This window comes from Carlito syrichta, unplaced genomic scaffold, assembly GCF_000164805.1.
Source record: "Carlito syrichta isolate Samal-C Ts95f unplaced genomic scaffold, Tarsius_syrichta-2.0.1 Scaffold312501, whole genome shotgun sequence".
NCBI classification, from domain to species: domain Eukaryota; kingdom Metazoa; phylum Chordata; class Mammalia; order Primates; family Tarsiidae; genus Carlito; species Carlito syrichta.
This window is the reverse complement of record NW_007256597.1, coordinates 14,576-31,957: the sequence shown is the minus strand read 5'-3', so window position 1 is coordinate 31,957 and position 17,382 is coordinate 14,576. Positions and strand designations below refer to the sequence as shown.

Below are 17,382 nucleotides of genomic sequence, written 5' to 3'. Positions count from 1 at the left end.
ATAAGATTAAAAGACAGTTTCTTTGGCTCAGAATGTCTCAGAACTTTTAACATTCCAAAACACATTTATGTCTTTCATTAGAGAATATCATAGAAGCTTGTTTTCAAACTTACCTGTCAGTGTGACATTTTTTAATTCAAAGCATCTTGTAGGATTAGGAATGAGAAATGATAAAATGGGGACTTCTCTCTAAGCTAGACAAGTCAGAGTCATCCATAAGACATGGTAAATTTTTACACCACACTTGGAAAAAGAAAAGCATTTGCCAGGTCTAGATGCAAGTAGGCTGTTGGCAATGTTTTCTAGCTTCAAAGCAATATAATTCATTATTAATCATCAACAGAGACAATGATGACAATGATTTCACAGGTAAGTCACTCCTCTTGCAATACTACACAGTATTAAACTCCTTTTAAACACTGCTTTTACCCTCTCAGGCATAAAATTAAAATTATGCACCTTCGCACTTTTTTATTATCACAATATCTACCAGAAAATAGGGGAAGGTACCCTAACGATGACTCACTGGTGACTCTGCAATATGTGCATCTGTGTATCCACAGCAACAGGCATCAGCACATGTACATGCAAATGCACTCTTACTTATGAATGAAAAATCAAGGTTCATAAACTACAAAATGTCATTTCCTGCTACTAAGAAGGTCTTACCTAAGCTGTGACTTTGAAACTTCTCATTCTGCTAACAACTGGAGGAAAAAAACAGCCACCACACTTATGAGTCGATAGAACCACAGAATTCTATAATCCAGTCCCCTCATTCTGGATATGAGGACATTAATGCCCAGGATGATGACATGACTTAAGATCACTAGGGGCCTTTGTATTGGTCACAGAGGTGACCATCCAGGGAAGGAGACAACTGTATCCTGATTTGCCTGGAGAAGTACTCCAGCCTATCCAAATTTAAAGACTCTGAACTCATTGCTAGCTTGGATTGTAGGATTTCACTGGGAAGGTTGCATCCTAGAGACCATCTAATTCTTTCTTCCTACTGCTGGGAGAAGTGTCTTAACAGGCAGCCAAACAATTCAGCAACCTTTAGAAAAAAACTGGAATCTGCTCATCCCCTCAGGCCTAAATCACCCCCTGGGACCATAGCCTGAACCAGGCCAAGGAGAGTCTGTCCAACCTCACATTCTTCCTTGGCACCCAATGTCCCTTACTCTTCTCACAGATTCTTATCCCCATACTATTCTGGGATTCTTTTCCCTAATCTTCTTTCCCTCCAAGATATCCCATTTATTTGGCAAACACTTATCAAACACCTATACTGTGCCAGGCATCCTGCTGGAAACTGGAAATACCAAGATGGCATTTCTTCACTTCAGAAGTTCCTGATCTGGTGAGAGAGGATATGAAGAGATCATTCTTTTCAAGGGTAAGTGGGCCAGGCTCAGTGGCTCAACCTGTAATCCCAGCACTTTGGGAGGCCAAGGTGAGTGGATTGCCTGAGCCCGCGGGTTCAAGACCTGCCTGGGCAACTTGGCAAGGCCTCATCTCTACAATAAATCAAAAATTAGCCAGGCGTGGTAGCGCGCACCTGTAGTTCCAGCTACTCGGAAGGCTGAGGCGGAAGGATCGCCAGAGCCCAGCAGGTGGAGGCTGCGGTGGCCGGGAGTGGCCACTGCACTCCAGTCTAGGTGACAGAGTCAGACTCCAATTCAAAAAATAATAGTAATAAAATAAAGGGGTAAGTGGAGTGCTAGAGGTAAAAGGATTAAGACTAAGCTTCTAGTCGGGTTCGGTGGCTCAGCCTGTAATCCCGCGCCTTTGGGAGGCTGAGGTGAGTGGATTGCCTGAGTCCGCGGGTTCGAGACCCGCCTGGGCAGCGAGACCTCATCTCTACAATAATCAAAAAAATCAAAAAATCAGCCGGGCGTGGTAGCACACACCTGTAGTTCCAGCTACCTGGAAGGCTGAGGCGGAAGGCTCGCCAGAGCCCAGCAGGTAGAGGCTGCGGTGGCCGGGGCAACAGAGTGAGACTCCAACTCAAAAAAAAAAAAAAAAGACTAAGCTGCTGCCTCATACACAGGCTATTAGGGGTTAAGATGCTGAACACTTAGTCCTTAGCATTTCTCTCTTTTTTTTTTCTCTGCCATCTCTTCTGAGTCTGCCCAGGTTCCAGACTTTACCATTTCTTGACTGAGCTAGTGCAACACCTTCCTAACTTTCTCCCTGCATCCAGTCCCACCTTTGCCAACCTAACATTCACTCCTCTACCAGAATGCTTTTCTTAAAAAATTAAAATAGGGATGGGCGTGGTGGCTCAAGCCTGTAATCCTAGCACTTTGGGAGGCCAAGGCAAGAGGATTGCCTGAACCCAGAGGTTGGAGACCAGCAACTTGGTAAGATCTCGTCTCTACAATAAATCAAAAATTTAGCTGGGCATAGTAGTGCTCGCCTGTAGCTCCAGCTACTTGAAGGCTGAGGCAGAAGGATCGCCTGAGCCCAGCAGGTTGACACAGGGGTGGCCAAGAGCATGCCACTAATCTCCATCCTGGGTGACGGAGTGAGATACTAACTCAAAAAAAAATGAAAAATAAAATAAAATTAGCTTTTCTGGAACATAGCAGAGACTAAATAAATATTTACTGAATTAATAATGTCACTCCCAGGCTTAACACCATTCAGTAAATCCCTAATTTATACAAAGATGTTTGAAAGAATTTTTCACTGAATTATCCCTAATGATGAGAATGAAGAAATATATAACCCTGATGGTATTATTTCTTAAAATGCATATATCTCAGTTGTGTGGCTCAGTAACATTTTATATTTGCACAAACACAGGTGTCCATCACCCAGAACAAATACAGGACATTTTCCTCAACCTAGAAAACTTCATCATTCCCCTTCCTAAGTGAGTCCTCCTCCTCAGAGATAACCACTATTCTATCCTTAAATCACTATACATTAGTGTTGCCGGTTCTTAGACTCCATACGTTCAATGGAATCATGCAGTAATTATTTTGTATCCAGCCACTTTTCCTAGAACATCTCAGATGGAAATGCCCACACTCAAATTCCAAGATACCCAATGGCCACTTTCAGGGCCATACTCCTTGATTTCTTCGCTTTCACCAAAAGCTATTTCCTATAGTTATCAGTGAGAAGGTGTCAGAAGACAAATTCTCACTAAAGAAAGGGGATATAGATAAAAAATATTCTCATGATTAATACTTAAAAGTTTGTATATTCAGGGATGTAAGCTTGTTGGTTGACTAATGAGATAATATCACTTTCATTCAAGAAAATAAACTTTTAATAGTGACTCATTAGGGCCAAAGACAAATTTGTAATGGAGATATTTAAATAAAAGAAAAACATCCGGTCAGGTGCAGTGGCTCACGCCTATAATCCCAGCACTCTGGAAGGCCAAGGTGAGAGGATCATCTGAGCCCAGGGGTTTGAGATCAGTCTGGGCAACTTGGCAAGACCTTAGCTCTACAATAAATCAAAAAATTAGCCAGGCATGGTGGTGTGCACCTGTTGTTCCAGCTACTTGGAAGGCTGAGGCAGAAGGATCGCCTGAACCCAGAAGGTAGAGGCGATGGTGGCTGTGAGCATGCCACTGCACTCCAGCCTGGGTGACAAAAGTGAGACTCCAACTCAGAAAAAAAGAAAGAAAAACATCAAAAAAATAGAAGAAAAAGTAGCATTAATTGAATGTTTATTGTGATCTTAACACAGTGCTAAGCACTAGATTTGAAAATAAATATGCCGCATTATAGTTCTAAATTGGTATTACCTTTATAGAAAATAATTTGCCAAGGTGTATCAAAAGGCTTATGAAAAGTTTATGTTTTGTTCCAAGAATTCCATTTCTATGAATTTACCTTAAGGAAATGTTTAAGCACTAATAAAAATATAATGAAAAATTATTTCCAAACATGAAAGAGCTATTAAATAAGTTGTAGTAAGTCCTACAGTTGAATATTACAGAAGCTTGAAAAGTATATTCTTGAGGATTTTTTTTTTTTTTTTTTTTGCTTCTGAGTCTCACCCTGTTGTCCAGGCTGGAGTGCAGTGGCGCTATCACAGTTCACTGCAGCTTTGACCCCCTGGGCTCAGGCGATCCTCTTGAGTCGCCTCTTGAGTAGCTAGAACTACAGGCATGCACCACCACACTCAGCTAATTTTTTTATTTTTGTAGAGATGAGGTTTCACTACGTTGCCCAGGCTAGTCTGCAATTCCTGCACTCAAGTGCAGTCGTCCAGTCTTAGCCTCCCAAAGTACTGTGATTACAAGAGTGAGCCACCACGCCCAGCCTAATGATGAAATAAACATTCTAAATATAAGTTTTAAAAATAGCAGACACAAGGCTATAGCTATGGGGGTAACAAAAATTATGTTTGCATGTATATATGTGCATATAGGCACTAATATATGTACTAATACACACACTCATATTTATTTACATTTCCCCACACTGCGACTAAAAGTGCTTATTTCAGAGCACCATTCATCAATAATAATGTCCTTTTTCCCCTCTTTGCCAACTTGATAAGTAAAATATTTTATTTTAAATATTAGGCCACTAATATAATTTTGCAATTTGTGCGTGTGTGTGTGTGTAGGAGTCTCACTCTGTCACCCAGGCTGGAGTGCAGTGGCACACTCATGGCCACTGCGGCCTCACCTACTGGACTCAGTTGATACTTCCACATCAGCCTTCCAAATAGCTGGAGCCACAGCAAGCACCACCACACCCGGCTAATTTTTTTGGTTTATTGTAGAGACGAGGTCTCACCAAGTTGCCCAGGTTGGTCTTGAACCCCTGGACTCAGGCAATCCTCTCGCCTCTGCCTCCCAAAATACTGGAATTATAGGCATGAGCCAACTCATCCAGTACAAATCTTCTTTTCTGTATTAAGAGGGTATGGTGAAAAAGTACTTATACTCTCCAGTGGATGGGAACATTAATATAGCTACTTTCAGGGACAATTTGATAATATCTTTTAATATGTTAAGCAGGCCAGGCACAGTGGCTCAGCCTGTAATCCCAGCACTTTGGGAGGCCGAGGAGAGAGGAGTGCCTGAGCCCAGGGGTTCCAGACCAGCCTGGGCAACTTGGAGAGACCTCATCTCTACAATAAATCACAAAAACTAGCCGGGTGTGGTGGCATGCATCTGTAGTTCCAGCTACTTGGAAGACTGAGGCAAAAGGATAGCCTGAGACCTGCAGGTCGAGGCTGCGGTGGCCGGGAGCGTGCCGCTGTACTCCAGCCAGATGACAGAGTGAGACTCCAACTCAATAAAATAAAATAAAATAAAATGTTAAGTGAACAAACCCTGGGACAAGAAACCCCACTTTTCAGGATCTGTATTAAAGAAACAACTTGCCTATGTACCCAAGGACATGTACACACATTGCAATATTGCTTGTCATAAAAAAAAAAGAACCTATGTGCTCACCAACCTGAGAATGGCCGAATAGATTATGGTGTATCCATACCAGGAAATTTCATACAGCAATAAAAAAATAATGAAAGAGTTTGAAAAACTGACAAAAATATTTTCAATATATTTTTGAGTAAAATTCAAGGGGAAAAAATAGAGAGCATGATATAATTTTTGCAAAAATAGAAAGCAATATTATACACACTCACATGTTACAAGTATATCACAGAATAAAAAGGATACCCTTGAATAAACTATAGGAAATTCTTTTTTTTAAAAAAAAAGATTGTCTGGGCTCGGTGGCTCAGCCTGTAATCCTGCACTTTGGGAGGCCGAGGTGAGTGGATTGCCTGAGCCCGCGGGTTCGAGACCCACCCGAGCCACTTGGCGAGACCTCATCTCTACAATAAATAAAAAATCAGTCGGGCGTGGTAGCGCACGCCTGTAGTTCCAGCTCCTTGGAAGGCTGAGGGAAGGATAGCTGGAGCCCAGCAGGTTGAGGCTGCGGTGGCCGGGAGCAGCCACTGCACTCCAGTCTGGGCAATGAAGTGAGACTCCAACTCAAAAAAAAAAAAAAGATGCCTAACATATTGATAATGTAGTTACATTTGGGGTAGATATTGGGCTTGTTGGGAACATTGTTAAAAGGTATTTTAACATTCTTAACATTTTCTCTTGTGTTAAGAAAAATGTATTGATTTAAGACTATGTATTATTTGAAAAATAAATATTATTTTTAAAAAATCAGGCCAGGCGCAGTGGTTTACGCCTGTAACCCCAGCATTTTGAGAAGCCATGGTATAAGGATGGGTTGAGCTCAGAAGTTCAAGACCAACCTGAGCAACATTAAAAGACCTCACCTCTACAAAAAAAGGTAGCACACGCCTGTAGTCCCCACTACTCAGGAGGCTGAAGTGGAAAGATCACCTGAGCCCAGGAGCTGGAACCTGAGATGAGCTGTGATATCCACTGCACTTCAAGCCTAGGTGACAGATTGAAACACTGACTCAAAAAACAAACAACAATAAAAAATCAAATGGTTTTCTAAATGCACCAAGTTCTGCTCTAATAATGATTAATTTTAATTTTTTTAAAAACCAAGACCAGTACTTTTTGCCCATATGGCTATGTACATCTGAACTCACTAAACTGGAGCATATAGTAAACATAGAAATCTTTAGCTAGGCCGGGCATGGTGGCTGAAGCCTGTAATCCCAGCACTTTGGGATCCCAAGGCAAGAAGATTGCCTGAGTCCAGGAGTTTGAGACTAGCCTGGACAACTTGGTGAAAGCTCATCTCTACAATAAATCAAAAAATTAGCCGTGCATGGTAGTTCCAGCTACTTGGAAGGCTGAGGTGGAAGGATCGCCTGAATCAAGCAGGTCGAGGCTGTGATGGCTATGAGTGTGCCACTGCACTCCCAGCCTGGGAGACAGAGTGAGACTCCAACTCAAAAAAAAAAAATCACAAAAACTAGCTGGGTATGGTGGCATGCATCTGTCATTCTAACTACTTGGAAGGCTCGCCTAAGCCCAGCAAAACTTACAGTTAGTCCATTTAAACTACTGGCTAACAGTCTTACTATGTTAATTTCATGAGTAAGGGAATTAAGTTTCATAGAGATCAGAGTATTTAAGTGAAAAATTGTGCAGTTTACTTGGGCCATTTTTACTGCTTTAACCGTTTGGAATCTAGTGAATCAGAATGTTGGTTTCAGTTATAACAGACTTAAACTGGAAACTTTACTTCTTATCCCTTTAAAGGTCAGACCCAGGCAAATTCCCACAGCACTTCTTGAAGAAGATAGGTAGGTTGTGAAGAACTGAAATGTGATATTTTACTCAATCTGACAATTCCGTCACCTTCATTTTAATAAGTATTAACTGTTGTTAACTATTATATAATGCTTTTCCTCATAAATATGATCTTTTGCAATGAAAATACTAGTTCATAAAGATGCATAAATAAGGTTGGGTTCGGGGGCTCTTGTCTGTAATCCCAGCACTTTGGGAGGCCAAGGTAAGACGATTGCTTGAGCCCAGGAGTTCAAGACCAGCCTAGGCAACATAGCAAGACCTTGTCTCTACAAAAAAAATTTTTTTTAATTAAAAAAACAAAGATGAGCCAGGCTCGGTGGCTCAGCCTGTAATCCCAGCACTTTGGGAGGCTGAAGTGAGTGGATTGCCTGAGCCTGCGGGTTCGAGACCTGCCTGGGCTACTTGTCAAGACCTCACCTCTACAATAAATCAAAAATTAGCTGGGCGTGGTAGCGCACACCTGTAATTCCAGTTACTTGGAAGTCTGAGGTGGAAGGATTGCCGGAGCCCAGCAGGTCGAGGCTGCGGTGGCCGGGAGCGGCCACTGCACTCTAGTCTGGGTGACAGAGTGAGACTCCAACTCAAAAAAAAAAAAAAACAAAGATGCATAAATGAATACCCGTATTTTCCTTTTGGCCAAAACATTTCTAACAGGTTATTATTCTACAAACATCATTTATTTTACTTTATATTACTGTGTTAAACAGTTATAATTCAGGAGGAAATTGAAGGGATTGGTCGTATATGTAAATAAGAAGACACCTAAAACTTAAAATATTCTGGAACTATGAAGTTTTATGGTGAATTTTGAATAAAAACAGATACCTTACTTTTCCTCTTTTACAAAATAAATTTACTTGTACTATCTTCATGAAATAAATGATATTTAGCCAGTCATTTCCTTTTTTTAATTTTTATTTATTTATTTATTTTTTGAGCTGGAGTCTCACTCTTGTTGCCCAGGCTGGAGTGCAGTGGCACACTCATGGCCACCGCAGCCTTCACCTGCTGGGCTTAGGCGCTCCTTCCACCTTAGCCTTTCAGCTGGAACTACAGCCACATGCCACCACGCCTGGCCAGTTTTTGCGAATTATTGTAGAGACAAGGTCTCACCAAGTTGCCCAGGCTGGTCTCGAACCCCCGAGCTCAGGCAATCCTCTCGCTTTGGCCTCCCAAAGTGCTAGGATTACAGACTGAGCCACCGCGCCTAGCCCATTTCCTTTTTTTAAATGACTAACATAAATGTGTAACTTTATTACTTCCCCAGGAAAGTTTTAATGGTAGAACGTGTCTTGCCTTCCATCTTCTGACTGGAAATCTAACAATGAAAAGGATTGTCTTTGCTGGTGATTTTATCTTATTCTGCCTCTTAGGTGGTAAGTCATTAGGAAAGCATAAATCAACCAGAAAGAAAATCACTTAAGAAATTATAGAATTACAATATGACTAGGTGGAGGGTGGCCTTAAATAGGGTAATTTGAAAAGTACTGCTTTGCAAGTCACCTTCTCAAGCCTCTCCTTCTAAACCTGCTCTTGATAATCATCTTCTAAGAGACTCTGACCTGTTAATCTCTAGGGTTCAACCTCTGGGTGCTTATAACAAGGCCTAAGTAAGCACTCAATTCATAAAAACCCATATTAATTAATTAATTAATTAATAAAAACCCAAATTTATTTATTCCAGGTTCTGTTCTAAACATTTCATTTCATTAATTTATGTAATCCTCATGACCTCTAAGCTAGGTGCTGCTATTTTCCATTTTATAGATGAGGAAACTGAGCTGATAGATGGTGCACCACATGTTGCTATTATCGCCAAGCTAGAACTAACCAAACTGGTCTGGAAGCCCTTAGAAGCATGGCAAAGTAATTAATGTTAGCAAAAGGAGCATAGTTTGGGGTCTCCTAGCCCTTTTCTGTTGTAAGTGCTCTTTTCACCAACTTCAACATTCCTCTATTTATAGAAGGACCACATAAGATTTCACAGAATTCTTAAGACTTCTCAGATTAGGTTACTATTAGTCCATAAAGACAATGTCTCTAAACAAGCATGTCACCATAATGGGAATTCCCCCTCTCAGTTAAATGGTGAGATGGTAATAAATACAGCTGCTCTATGCTGTACCCAGAGGTTAACAGAAGATGGGTCTCTTAGATTTAGAAGATGGCCAAGGAAGGAACAAGACAAGGTGGCTTCTACAGCAGTATTCTACAAGTTTGTTGTACATATGAGTCACCTGGGCATCTTTAAAATGAAGAGTCTGATTCAGTAGGTTTGGAGTGAGACCTGAGATTCTGCATTTCCCACACACTTCCAAGTGATGCTGATGTAAAAAGAAACTACAGAGCAGCTTACAGATAAATAAAATTCGAACACAGGTAGTACTCGACTTACGATGGTTCAACATATGATTTTTCAACTTGGTGCAAAAGTGATGAGGAAACTGAGGAAACATTCCATAGAAACTGTACTTTGAGTACCCATAGAAGCATTTTTTTTCAACTTTTGGTATAATATTCAACCAATTACATGAGATATTCAACATCTTATTATAAAATGGGCTTTGTGTGAGATGATTTCACCCAACTGTAGACTATTGTATGTGATCTGAGCACGTTTAAGGTCGGTGAAGCTAAGGTATGATGCTGGCAGGTTAGATGTATTAAATATATTTTCAACTTAAGATATTTTCAACTCACAATGGGTTTATCTGGATGTAACTCCACTGTAAGTCAAGGGCCATATGTATTGAAACTTGAAGACTCTTAGTACCAAATATTGGGATCACCAACTCACATACATTAAAGTGTTTGGCCAATCATATACATGGGGGAAGTCAGTCAGCTATACAAGAAGGGGAAAGGCTCTTCTTATAAAGGAGGGCAGCTGGTCCCCAGCTACAGATGTTTGCTGCCATGGGAAAAGCAGAGCCCACCATTACCCAGTCTTCTGATCCTTCAGGAGAAGTCAAAAACTCACACTTTGTAGAACCCTTCCAGTTTTTAAATGTTGACAACTAATATAATTTTTGAAAACAATATAACTTTTACAACTAATATAATTTTTACAACTAATATAATTTTTGAAAAGTCAAACACGCCAGGTCTAGCCCACAGACCATCAGTCTGAGGCCTCCGCTTCCCACACTGCACTCATTATTAAGTACCATGACAGGCCAGGTTTGGCGGCTCAGCCTGTAATCCCAGCACTTAGGGAGGCCGAGGCGAGTGGATTGCCTGAGCCCGTGGGTTCGAGACCCGCCCAAACAACGTGGTGAGACCTCGTCTCTACAATAAATCAAAAATTAGCCGGGCATGGTAGTACGGGTCTGTAGTTCTGGTTACTTGCAAGGCTGAGGCAAAAGGATCAACGGAGCCCAGCAGGGTGAGGCTGCGGTGGCCAGGAGTATGCCACTGCACTCCAGTCTGGGCAACAGAGTGAGACTCCATCCAACTCAAAAAAAAGAAAATCACCATCATCATACTTTATAAAATATGCTGAAATAGCTATATGTAATAGGATTCATAATACATATTTAAATGGTTATATATATTAGATATTCCTCTGCTAATAAAGTCATAAATAGAATAACATACTTAAGAATTAGTTATGGACGGAAATATTCATTTTCCATCTAATCTGAAACATTAGACTTAGTTGTCAAATTGAACTATATTATGTGATAGGTATGTTAATAAAATTAGCAGTAAATTTTCAGACAAAAAGAGACTGGAAGAAAGGAAATGGAATCTGAGAACGTATGTGTAAGTATTCAGACAATTGAGCAATGCTAGTCTTCTACATAATGTCTTCCAACCTTACTTATGTTGACTAAGTTCAAGAATCCCTGGGCTCTATATAACCAATGAGTAATATTTCTGAGCCACTGAATTTGAGTATTAAGGATAACCAATACGCAAGCATTAATCAAGCAATAAATATTCATGAAGAAACCGCGACATATAATGTGCTACCCTAGGCACTGAAATGAAGTTCTAACAGTGAAAATGTGGCTAAAAATACATTTTCTGGTAAATTAACTTTGGTTTGATTTAAGTAGGCAATGAGGAACTAAATAAAATTTAACCGAGTTGTTTAGACCACCTGACCTCTTTTCTGATTATTGTCAGTTCAGGGTACTTCCAATTCATGAAGGTAGCATATGGCTTTGAAAGTTCCCTCATTAAATTCTAAAAAAAAAAATTTTAATTGATGCAAGTTTTTAGTATTAATTTTTTAAATATTACTTTTTAAAGTCAAAAATCACTGCTTTATTTTTGGTTGTCTCTTTCTCTCTTCCTCTTTTTCTCGCTTCCTGATCTCCATCACTACTTTCCTCTCATTTTATTAATTTTTTTTTTTTTTTGCCCCTGTATTTGGAGATGTTGGAGGTACGATCTGTAGACTATGCAATCTCTCACTCCCCTTCCATGGATGTATTTTAGACTCTGGAACCTGCAAAACAAAACCTGATCAGCATTGTATAAGACAGATCTACAGTAAAGGTAAGTCTTGACATTTAAACATTTTTATCTAAAATAAGCACACCTCCAGGTGTGACGATTCACACCTGTAATCCCAATGTTCTGAAAGACCAAGGTGGAAGGATCGCTTGAGTCCAGGAGTTCAAGACAAGCCTGGGTAACATAATAAGAATCCGCCCCCCATCTCTACCAAAAAAAAAAAAAAAAAATTATTAGCCAGGCATAGCATGCCTGAAGTCCCAGCTACTAAGAAGACCAAGGCAAGAGGAGGCCAGGAGTTCAAGGCTGCAGTGAGCTATGATCGAGCCACCGCACTCCAGTCTGGGCTACAAAGTGAGACACTGACAGGATGAATTCCATCACTATCCCATTTTAAAGATGAGAAAACTGAGGCACAGAAAAATTAATATGCACGAAGTTACACAGCTAATGAGTGCTGTAACCAGGATTCAAATGCAAGTACTTTGACTCCAAAGCACACATGAATCTATAAACTGCTTCCTTCACACAACTCACATCCTTACAAAAAATTACTTAATACACGATTTGCAGAGCCCTGAGCAACTGCACAGGTTGCATGCTCAGGAAGTTTGCCTGCTGCAGATGGATTAAAGAGTTAAACACAAAATAAACTCAAATTATAAAAATATTAGAAGAAAATAGTAGAGAACATATTTTAAGTTTGGAAAAGAAGAGGCCTTCTCAGTTAGGCATGGTGGCTCACACCTGTATTCCTAGAATTTTGAGAGGCTGAGGCAAGAGGATTGTTTAAGCTCAGGAGTTCAAAACTAGCCTGGGCAACACAGGGAGACCTCATCTCTGCAAAAAATCAAAAAATTAGCCAGGAATGGTGGTGCATGCCTGTAGTCCCAGCTACTCAGGAGGTTGAGAAGGAAAGGTCACCTGAGTCCAGGAGTTGGAAGTTGTTGGTGAAGAGTCGTGATTGAGCCGGACTTGGTGGCTCAGCCTGTAATCCCGCGCCTTTGAGAGGCTGAGGTGAGTGGATTGCCTGAGCCCGCGCGTTCGAGACCTGCCTGGGCAGCAAGACCTCATCTCTACAATAAATCAAAAAATCAGCCGGGCGTGGTAGTGCATGCCTGTAATTCTGGCTACTTGGAAGGCTGAGGCGGAAGGATCGCCGGAGCCCAGCAGGTCGCTCCAGTCTGAGCGACACAGTGAGACTCCAACTCAAAAAAAAGAAGAAAAAAAAGAGTCATGATTGTACCACTACTGCACTCCAGCCTGGGTGTGAGTGAGTGAGAACCCAACTCACAAAAAAAAAAAACAACCTTCTTAGCATCCAAAACTCAAACACTGTAAAGGAAATAATAGATAAATTTGAATATACCAATATTTTTAAATTTATAAAATGAATGATAACTACAAAATGTAAAAGATAAGAAATTAACTAGGCAAAAATATCTGAACTATAGATAACAGGAAAACCTATCTATCAAGAACAAATAAAGAAGATCAAAAATAATTTTTTAAAAAACCAACAATCAGTCGGGCACAGTGGCTCAGCCTGTAATCCCAGCACTTTGAGAGGCCGAGGTGAGAGGATTGCCTGAGCCTGGGGATTTGAGACCAGCCTGGGCAACTTGGCAAGACCTTGTCTCTACAATAAATCACAAAAACTAGCAGGCGTGGTGGTGTACATCTGTAGTTCCAGCTACTAGGAAGGCTAAGGCGGAAGGATCGCCTAAGCCCAGAAGGTTGAGGCTGTGGTGGCTGTGAGCGTACCATTGCACCTCACCTCGGGCAACAGAGTGAGACTCCAACTCAGAAAAAAAGAATCTAGCTCATTCTAAGTGTTGCATAGCATTCCATGGCCCAACTATAGCACAGTTTAATTAATAGTCCCTGTAGATGAATATTTAGGTCATTTTCATTACTTTACTATAAAACATAATGCTGCAATGGTAACTTTGATACATACCGTTTTGTGTTACATGAAAACATTTCTCTGTAGTAGATGTCAAGAAACATAACTGCTTTGTAGAAGGGTGCACTTATTTAAACTTTTTTTTTTGAGAATGCTGATATTCTTATTTTTATGTATTTATTTTATTTAGGATTAGGTATACAAGTGGTCATTGTACAGGTAAAGTTTGGGCCTAAAACATATACTTTTTTTTTTTGCAAAGTTTTTAAACAGAGCTTATTAGAGAAAGAAGAGAAAAAGAAAGGGAGACATGCTAGAGCTGGCATGGGGGAAAGTAACCACTGCTTATTTAAAATTTCAACAGAAATTCACAAATTGTCTAAAAAGATGCTGAGCCAATCTAAGCTGTCATTCAAAATGTATGAGCATTCCCATTTTCCCATACCATCACTAATCCTTGACATCATGAAACTTTTGTATCTTTTTACTAATCTGATGGGTTAAAAAATATTATTTCTATAATTTGTATTTCCTTGATTTTTACTAATTAGGTTGAAATTTTATTCTTATATTTTTAGGTTATTTATATTTCCTCCTCAGGAAATATAAATAATATATATCCTTCTGCCTCAGCCTTCCAAGTAGCTGAAACTACAGGCACGTGCTACCACACCTGGCTTTTTTTTTTTTTTTTTGATTTATTGTAGAGACGAGGTCTCACCAAGTTTCCCAGGCTGGTCTCAAAGCCCTGAGCTCAGGCAATTCTCTCACCTTGGCCTCCCAAAGTGCTGGGATTACAGGCTTGAGCCACCGCACCCGGCCTAGATTCATTTTTAACATGGAAGAATCTCTAAAACATTGTTGAGTGGGGAAAATATCTATTGCCAGCAGTACATATAGTCCATGAATAAAAATCTACAAGGCAAAACTCTAAATTTTTCTATGGAATTGAAAGAGAAGAATAAAAATTAGAGACTAAAATTTGTCAGGAGAGAGGAAGAGAATCATGGGGTGACAGCTCAAAGGGTTTTGGTAATGAGAGGGTGACATGAATTCTGTTTATTCTTTCTAGCTCTTAAGCCCTAGGTTCCCTTCAGTTCTCCCCTTTGCTAGCCAGAGCCCCTTCTTTATTGAAAGAGGAATGTGTCCAGGTCCCTGGGGCCTTGAGATGCTGGCTCTTAGAGATCCCTCTTCTCTTTCTGAATGCAGGTAGAGCATCGTAGAGTCAGACTGACATCAGAATAAGTGTTAAAAGACTCTATGCTTAAGAAAAAGACTGGGCTGGGCTCGGTGGCTCAGCCTATAATCCCAGCACTTTGGGAGGCTGAGGCGAGTGGTTTGTCTGAGCCCACGGGTTCGAGACCCACCCAGGCAACTTGGCGAGACCTCATCTCTACAATAAATTAAAAAAAATAGCCGGGCATGGTAGCCCACGCCTGTAGTTCCAGCTACTTGGAAGGCTGAGGTGGAAGGATCGCCGGAGTCCAGCAGGTCGAGGTTGTGGTGGCCGGGAGCATGCCACTGCACTCCAGTCTGGGTGACAGAGTGAGACTCCAACTCAAAAAAATAAAAAAAAGAAAGAGACTGAAAGTTTATATAGAAAATACTGGCCGTGTGTATAATCTCAAAACTTTGGGAGGCTAAAGCAAGAGGATTGCCTGAACCCAGGGGTTCCAGCAGTTTGGCAAGACCTCATCTCTACAATATGTCCAAAAATTAGCTGAAGGTGGTAGCACACACCTGTAGTTCCAGCTACTTGGAAGGCTGAGGTGGAAGGATCACGTAGGTCCAGCGGATAGAGGCTGTGATGGCCATAAGCATGCTGCTGCACTCCAGCCTGGACAACAGAGTGAGATTCTGACATTCATTCACATACATACATACATGCATACACACACACATGCATGCATGCATGCATGCACACATACATACATACATACACAAGCCAGGCATAGTGGCACACGCCTGTGGTTTCATCTACCTGGAAGACTGAGGTGGAAGGATTGCCTGAGCCCAGGAATTGAAGGATACGGGGGCTGTGAGCGTGCTACCGCACTCCAGCCAGGGTGACAGAGTGAGACTCTGACTCAAAAAAGAAAAGAAAAGAAAACATTAACAGAGGATCTTGATGGGTCAAAGGCCTGGAACAACTACAATGTTGTGGGAAGGGCAGTTTTCTAACTTGGAAATGTTGCCATTTCACACTGATGTGAAACAAGCAGAATCAGACCTTACACTTCTGATAGTTTTATCACACTACTGACATTTTAAGCAGGTAAATTATTTGTTATGGAGAGGGGTCTTTTGTACCGTAGGATGCAAAGCAGCATTCATAACTTCTATTTTAGAGGCCAAGAGCAACTCTCTGACCACTCACCCTGTTGCCCCAACCAGTTGTGATAATGAAAATATCTCTGGGTATTATCTAATGTGCTGGGGAAGGGAGAGAAAAATCATCCCCAGTAGAGATGCTACTGTTATCTTAAGTTTCTAGTCATCAATTTTTTGCTGCCTTTGGGGAATCGGTTCTTTTGTTCCCTTCCATACAATTGAAGCTCGGGGTGGCAGGATTACAGGAAGTTAACTATCACTTGTTTCTCACTTTTGTGCATCTTTTGCATTTTCTGCAGTAAACTTCTTTAATCAGGGAACAAATTAAGGGAGGTTATGGATCAGCTTCCATTTCTGAGAGACACGTAACACTTCAAAATGATCCTTCTGTGGATTCAACCCTTTGAATAACTCACAATCTGGGTAAACCTGGGGAATGATTATCAGGAATCTTCCAAATAGCTACTGCTCCAGAAATTTCTACATAGTCCATTGCATGGCTTTATAATCTGAGTTTGAACGCTTTTTTGTTTTGCAGTTTCATGCAAAGTGTGTGCATGCAATGGACCCAGCTAGAATAGTTTAAATGGGAGTTCTTAAAGGCAAGATGATAAAACAAACCATTCTTAATGGTAGAAATTTTATTTATTTAATTTATTTATTTATTTATTTTTTGAGTTGAAGTCTCACCCTGTCACCCAGACTGGAGTGCAGTGGCCACTCCCGGCCACCGCAGCCTCGACCTGCTGGGCTCAGGCGATCCTTCCACCTCAGCCTTCCGAGTAGCCGGAATTACAGGCATGCGCTACCACGCCCGGCTGATCTTTTGATTTACTGTAGAGATGAGGTCTCACCAAGTTGCCCAGGCAGGTCTCGAACCCACGGGCTCAGGCAATCCACTCACCTCAGCCTCCCAAAGGCGCAGGATTATAGGCTGAGCCACCAAACCCGGCCAATGGTAGAAATTTTAGATTTATATCTTGATACACCTAGAGTTTTTGCTTTGTTTCGCTTTTTTAAAAAAATGCTATTCGTTATCTGAAGCATCTGAGACCACATAGGTTGTACCTCCAAGAGATTCTCTTATCTATACCTCTTTTCTTTCCTTCAGGTGGCATTGAATGGTATTCAACTAAAGGCTGCACAGAGAACAGCACAGAATGCTTCCAGAGAAATACGACATCTTACATGACTCGTTCTAGTCACTGCTGCTATAGTTCTTTGTGCAATTTGTGAAGCAGTGGTCCATATCCCAAATGCTTGACTGATCAGCCAGTCTCAAACCAGTGTGACCCATTTATCCTAAGATGGCAGCTATTGCTGTCTTCAGAAACCTCAGCCCTCTATAGGTTGAAGGGGTTATGTTGAAAATCAATTGACTTTGGTTTGGTTTTCAAGGTAGCCAGTGTCTCCCCTACCACCTCCAACTCATCTCAGAAAC

At 41.0% G+C, this 17,382-nt stretch overlaps 1 protein-coding gene across 1 annotated transcript; it reads left to right on the top strand.

The window, feature by feature from the left end:
• The first annotated feature begins 348 nt into the window (after window positions 1–348).
• Window positions 349–17,177, top strand: CUNH9orf57 (chromosome unknown C9orf57 homolog). The gene is made up of 4 exons (XM_021718513.1): window positions 349–369; window positions 8,508–8,616; window positions 11,624–11,746; window positions 17,053–17,177. The coding sequence occupies exons 1-4, from the start codon at window positions 349–351 to the stop codon at window positions 17,175–17,177; spliced, it is 378 nt and encodes a 125-aa protein (XP_021574188.1).
• Window positions 17,178–17,382: the final 205 nt, after the last annotated feature.

Excerpts from the sequence above, each read along its gene's own strand:
- CUNH9orf57 (XM_021718513.1), top strand. The coding sequence starts at position 349 with ATGATGACAATGATTTCACAG. Across the intron at positions 370-8,507 it reads TGATGACAATGATTTCACAG|GAAAGTTTTAATGGTAGAAC; the intron begins GTAAGTCACTCC and ends TTACTTCCCCAG. Across the intron at positions 8,617-11,623 it reads CTTATTCTGCCTCTTAGGTG|ATGTTGGAGGTACGATCTGT; the intron begins GTAAGTCATTAG and ends CTGTATTTGGAG.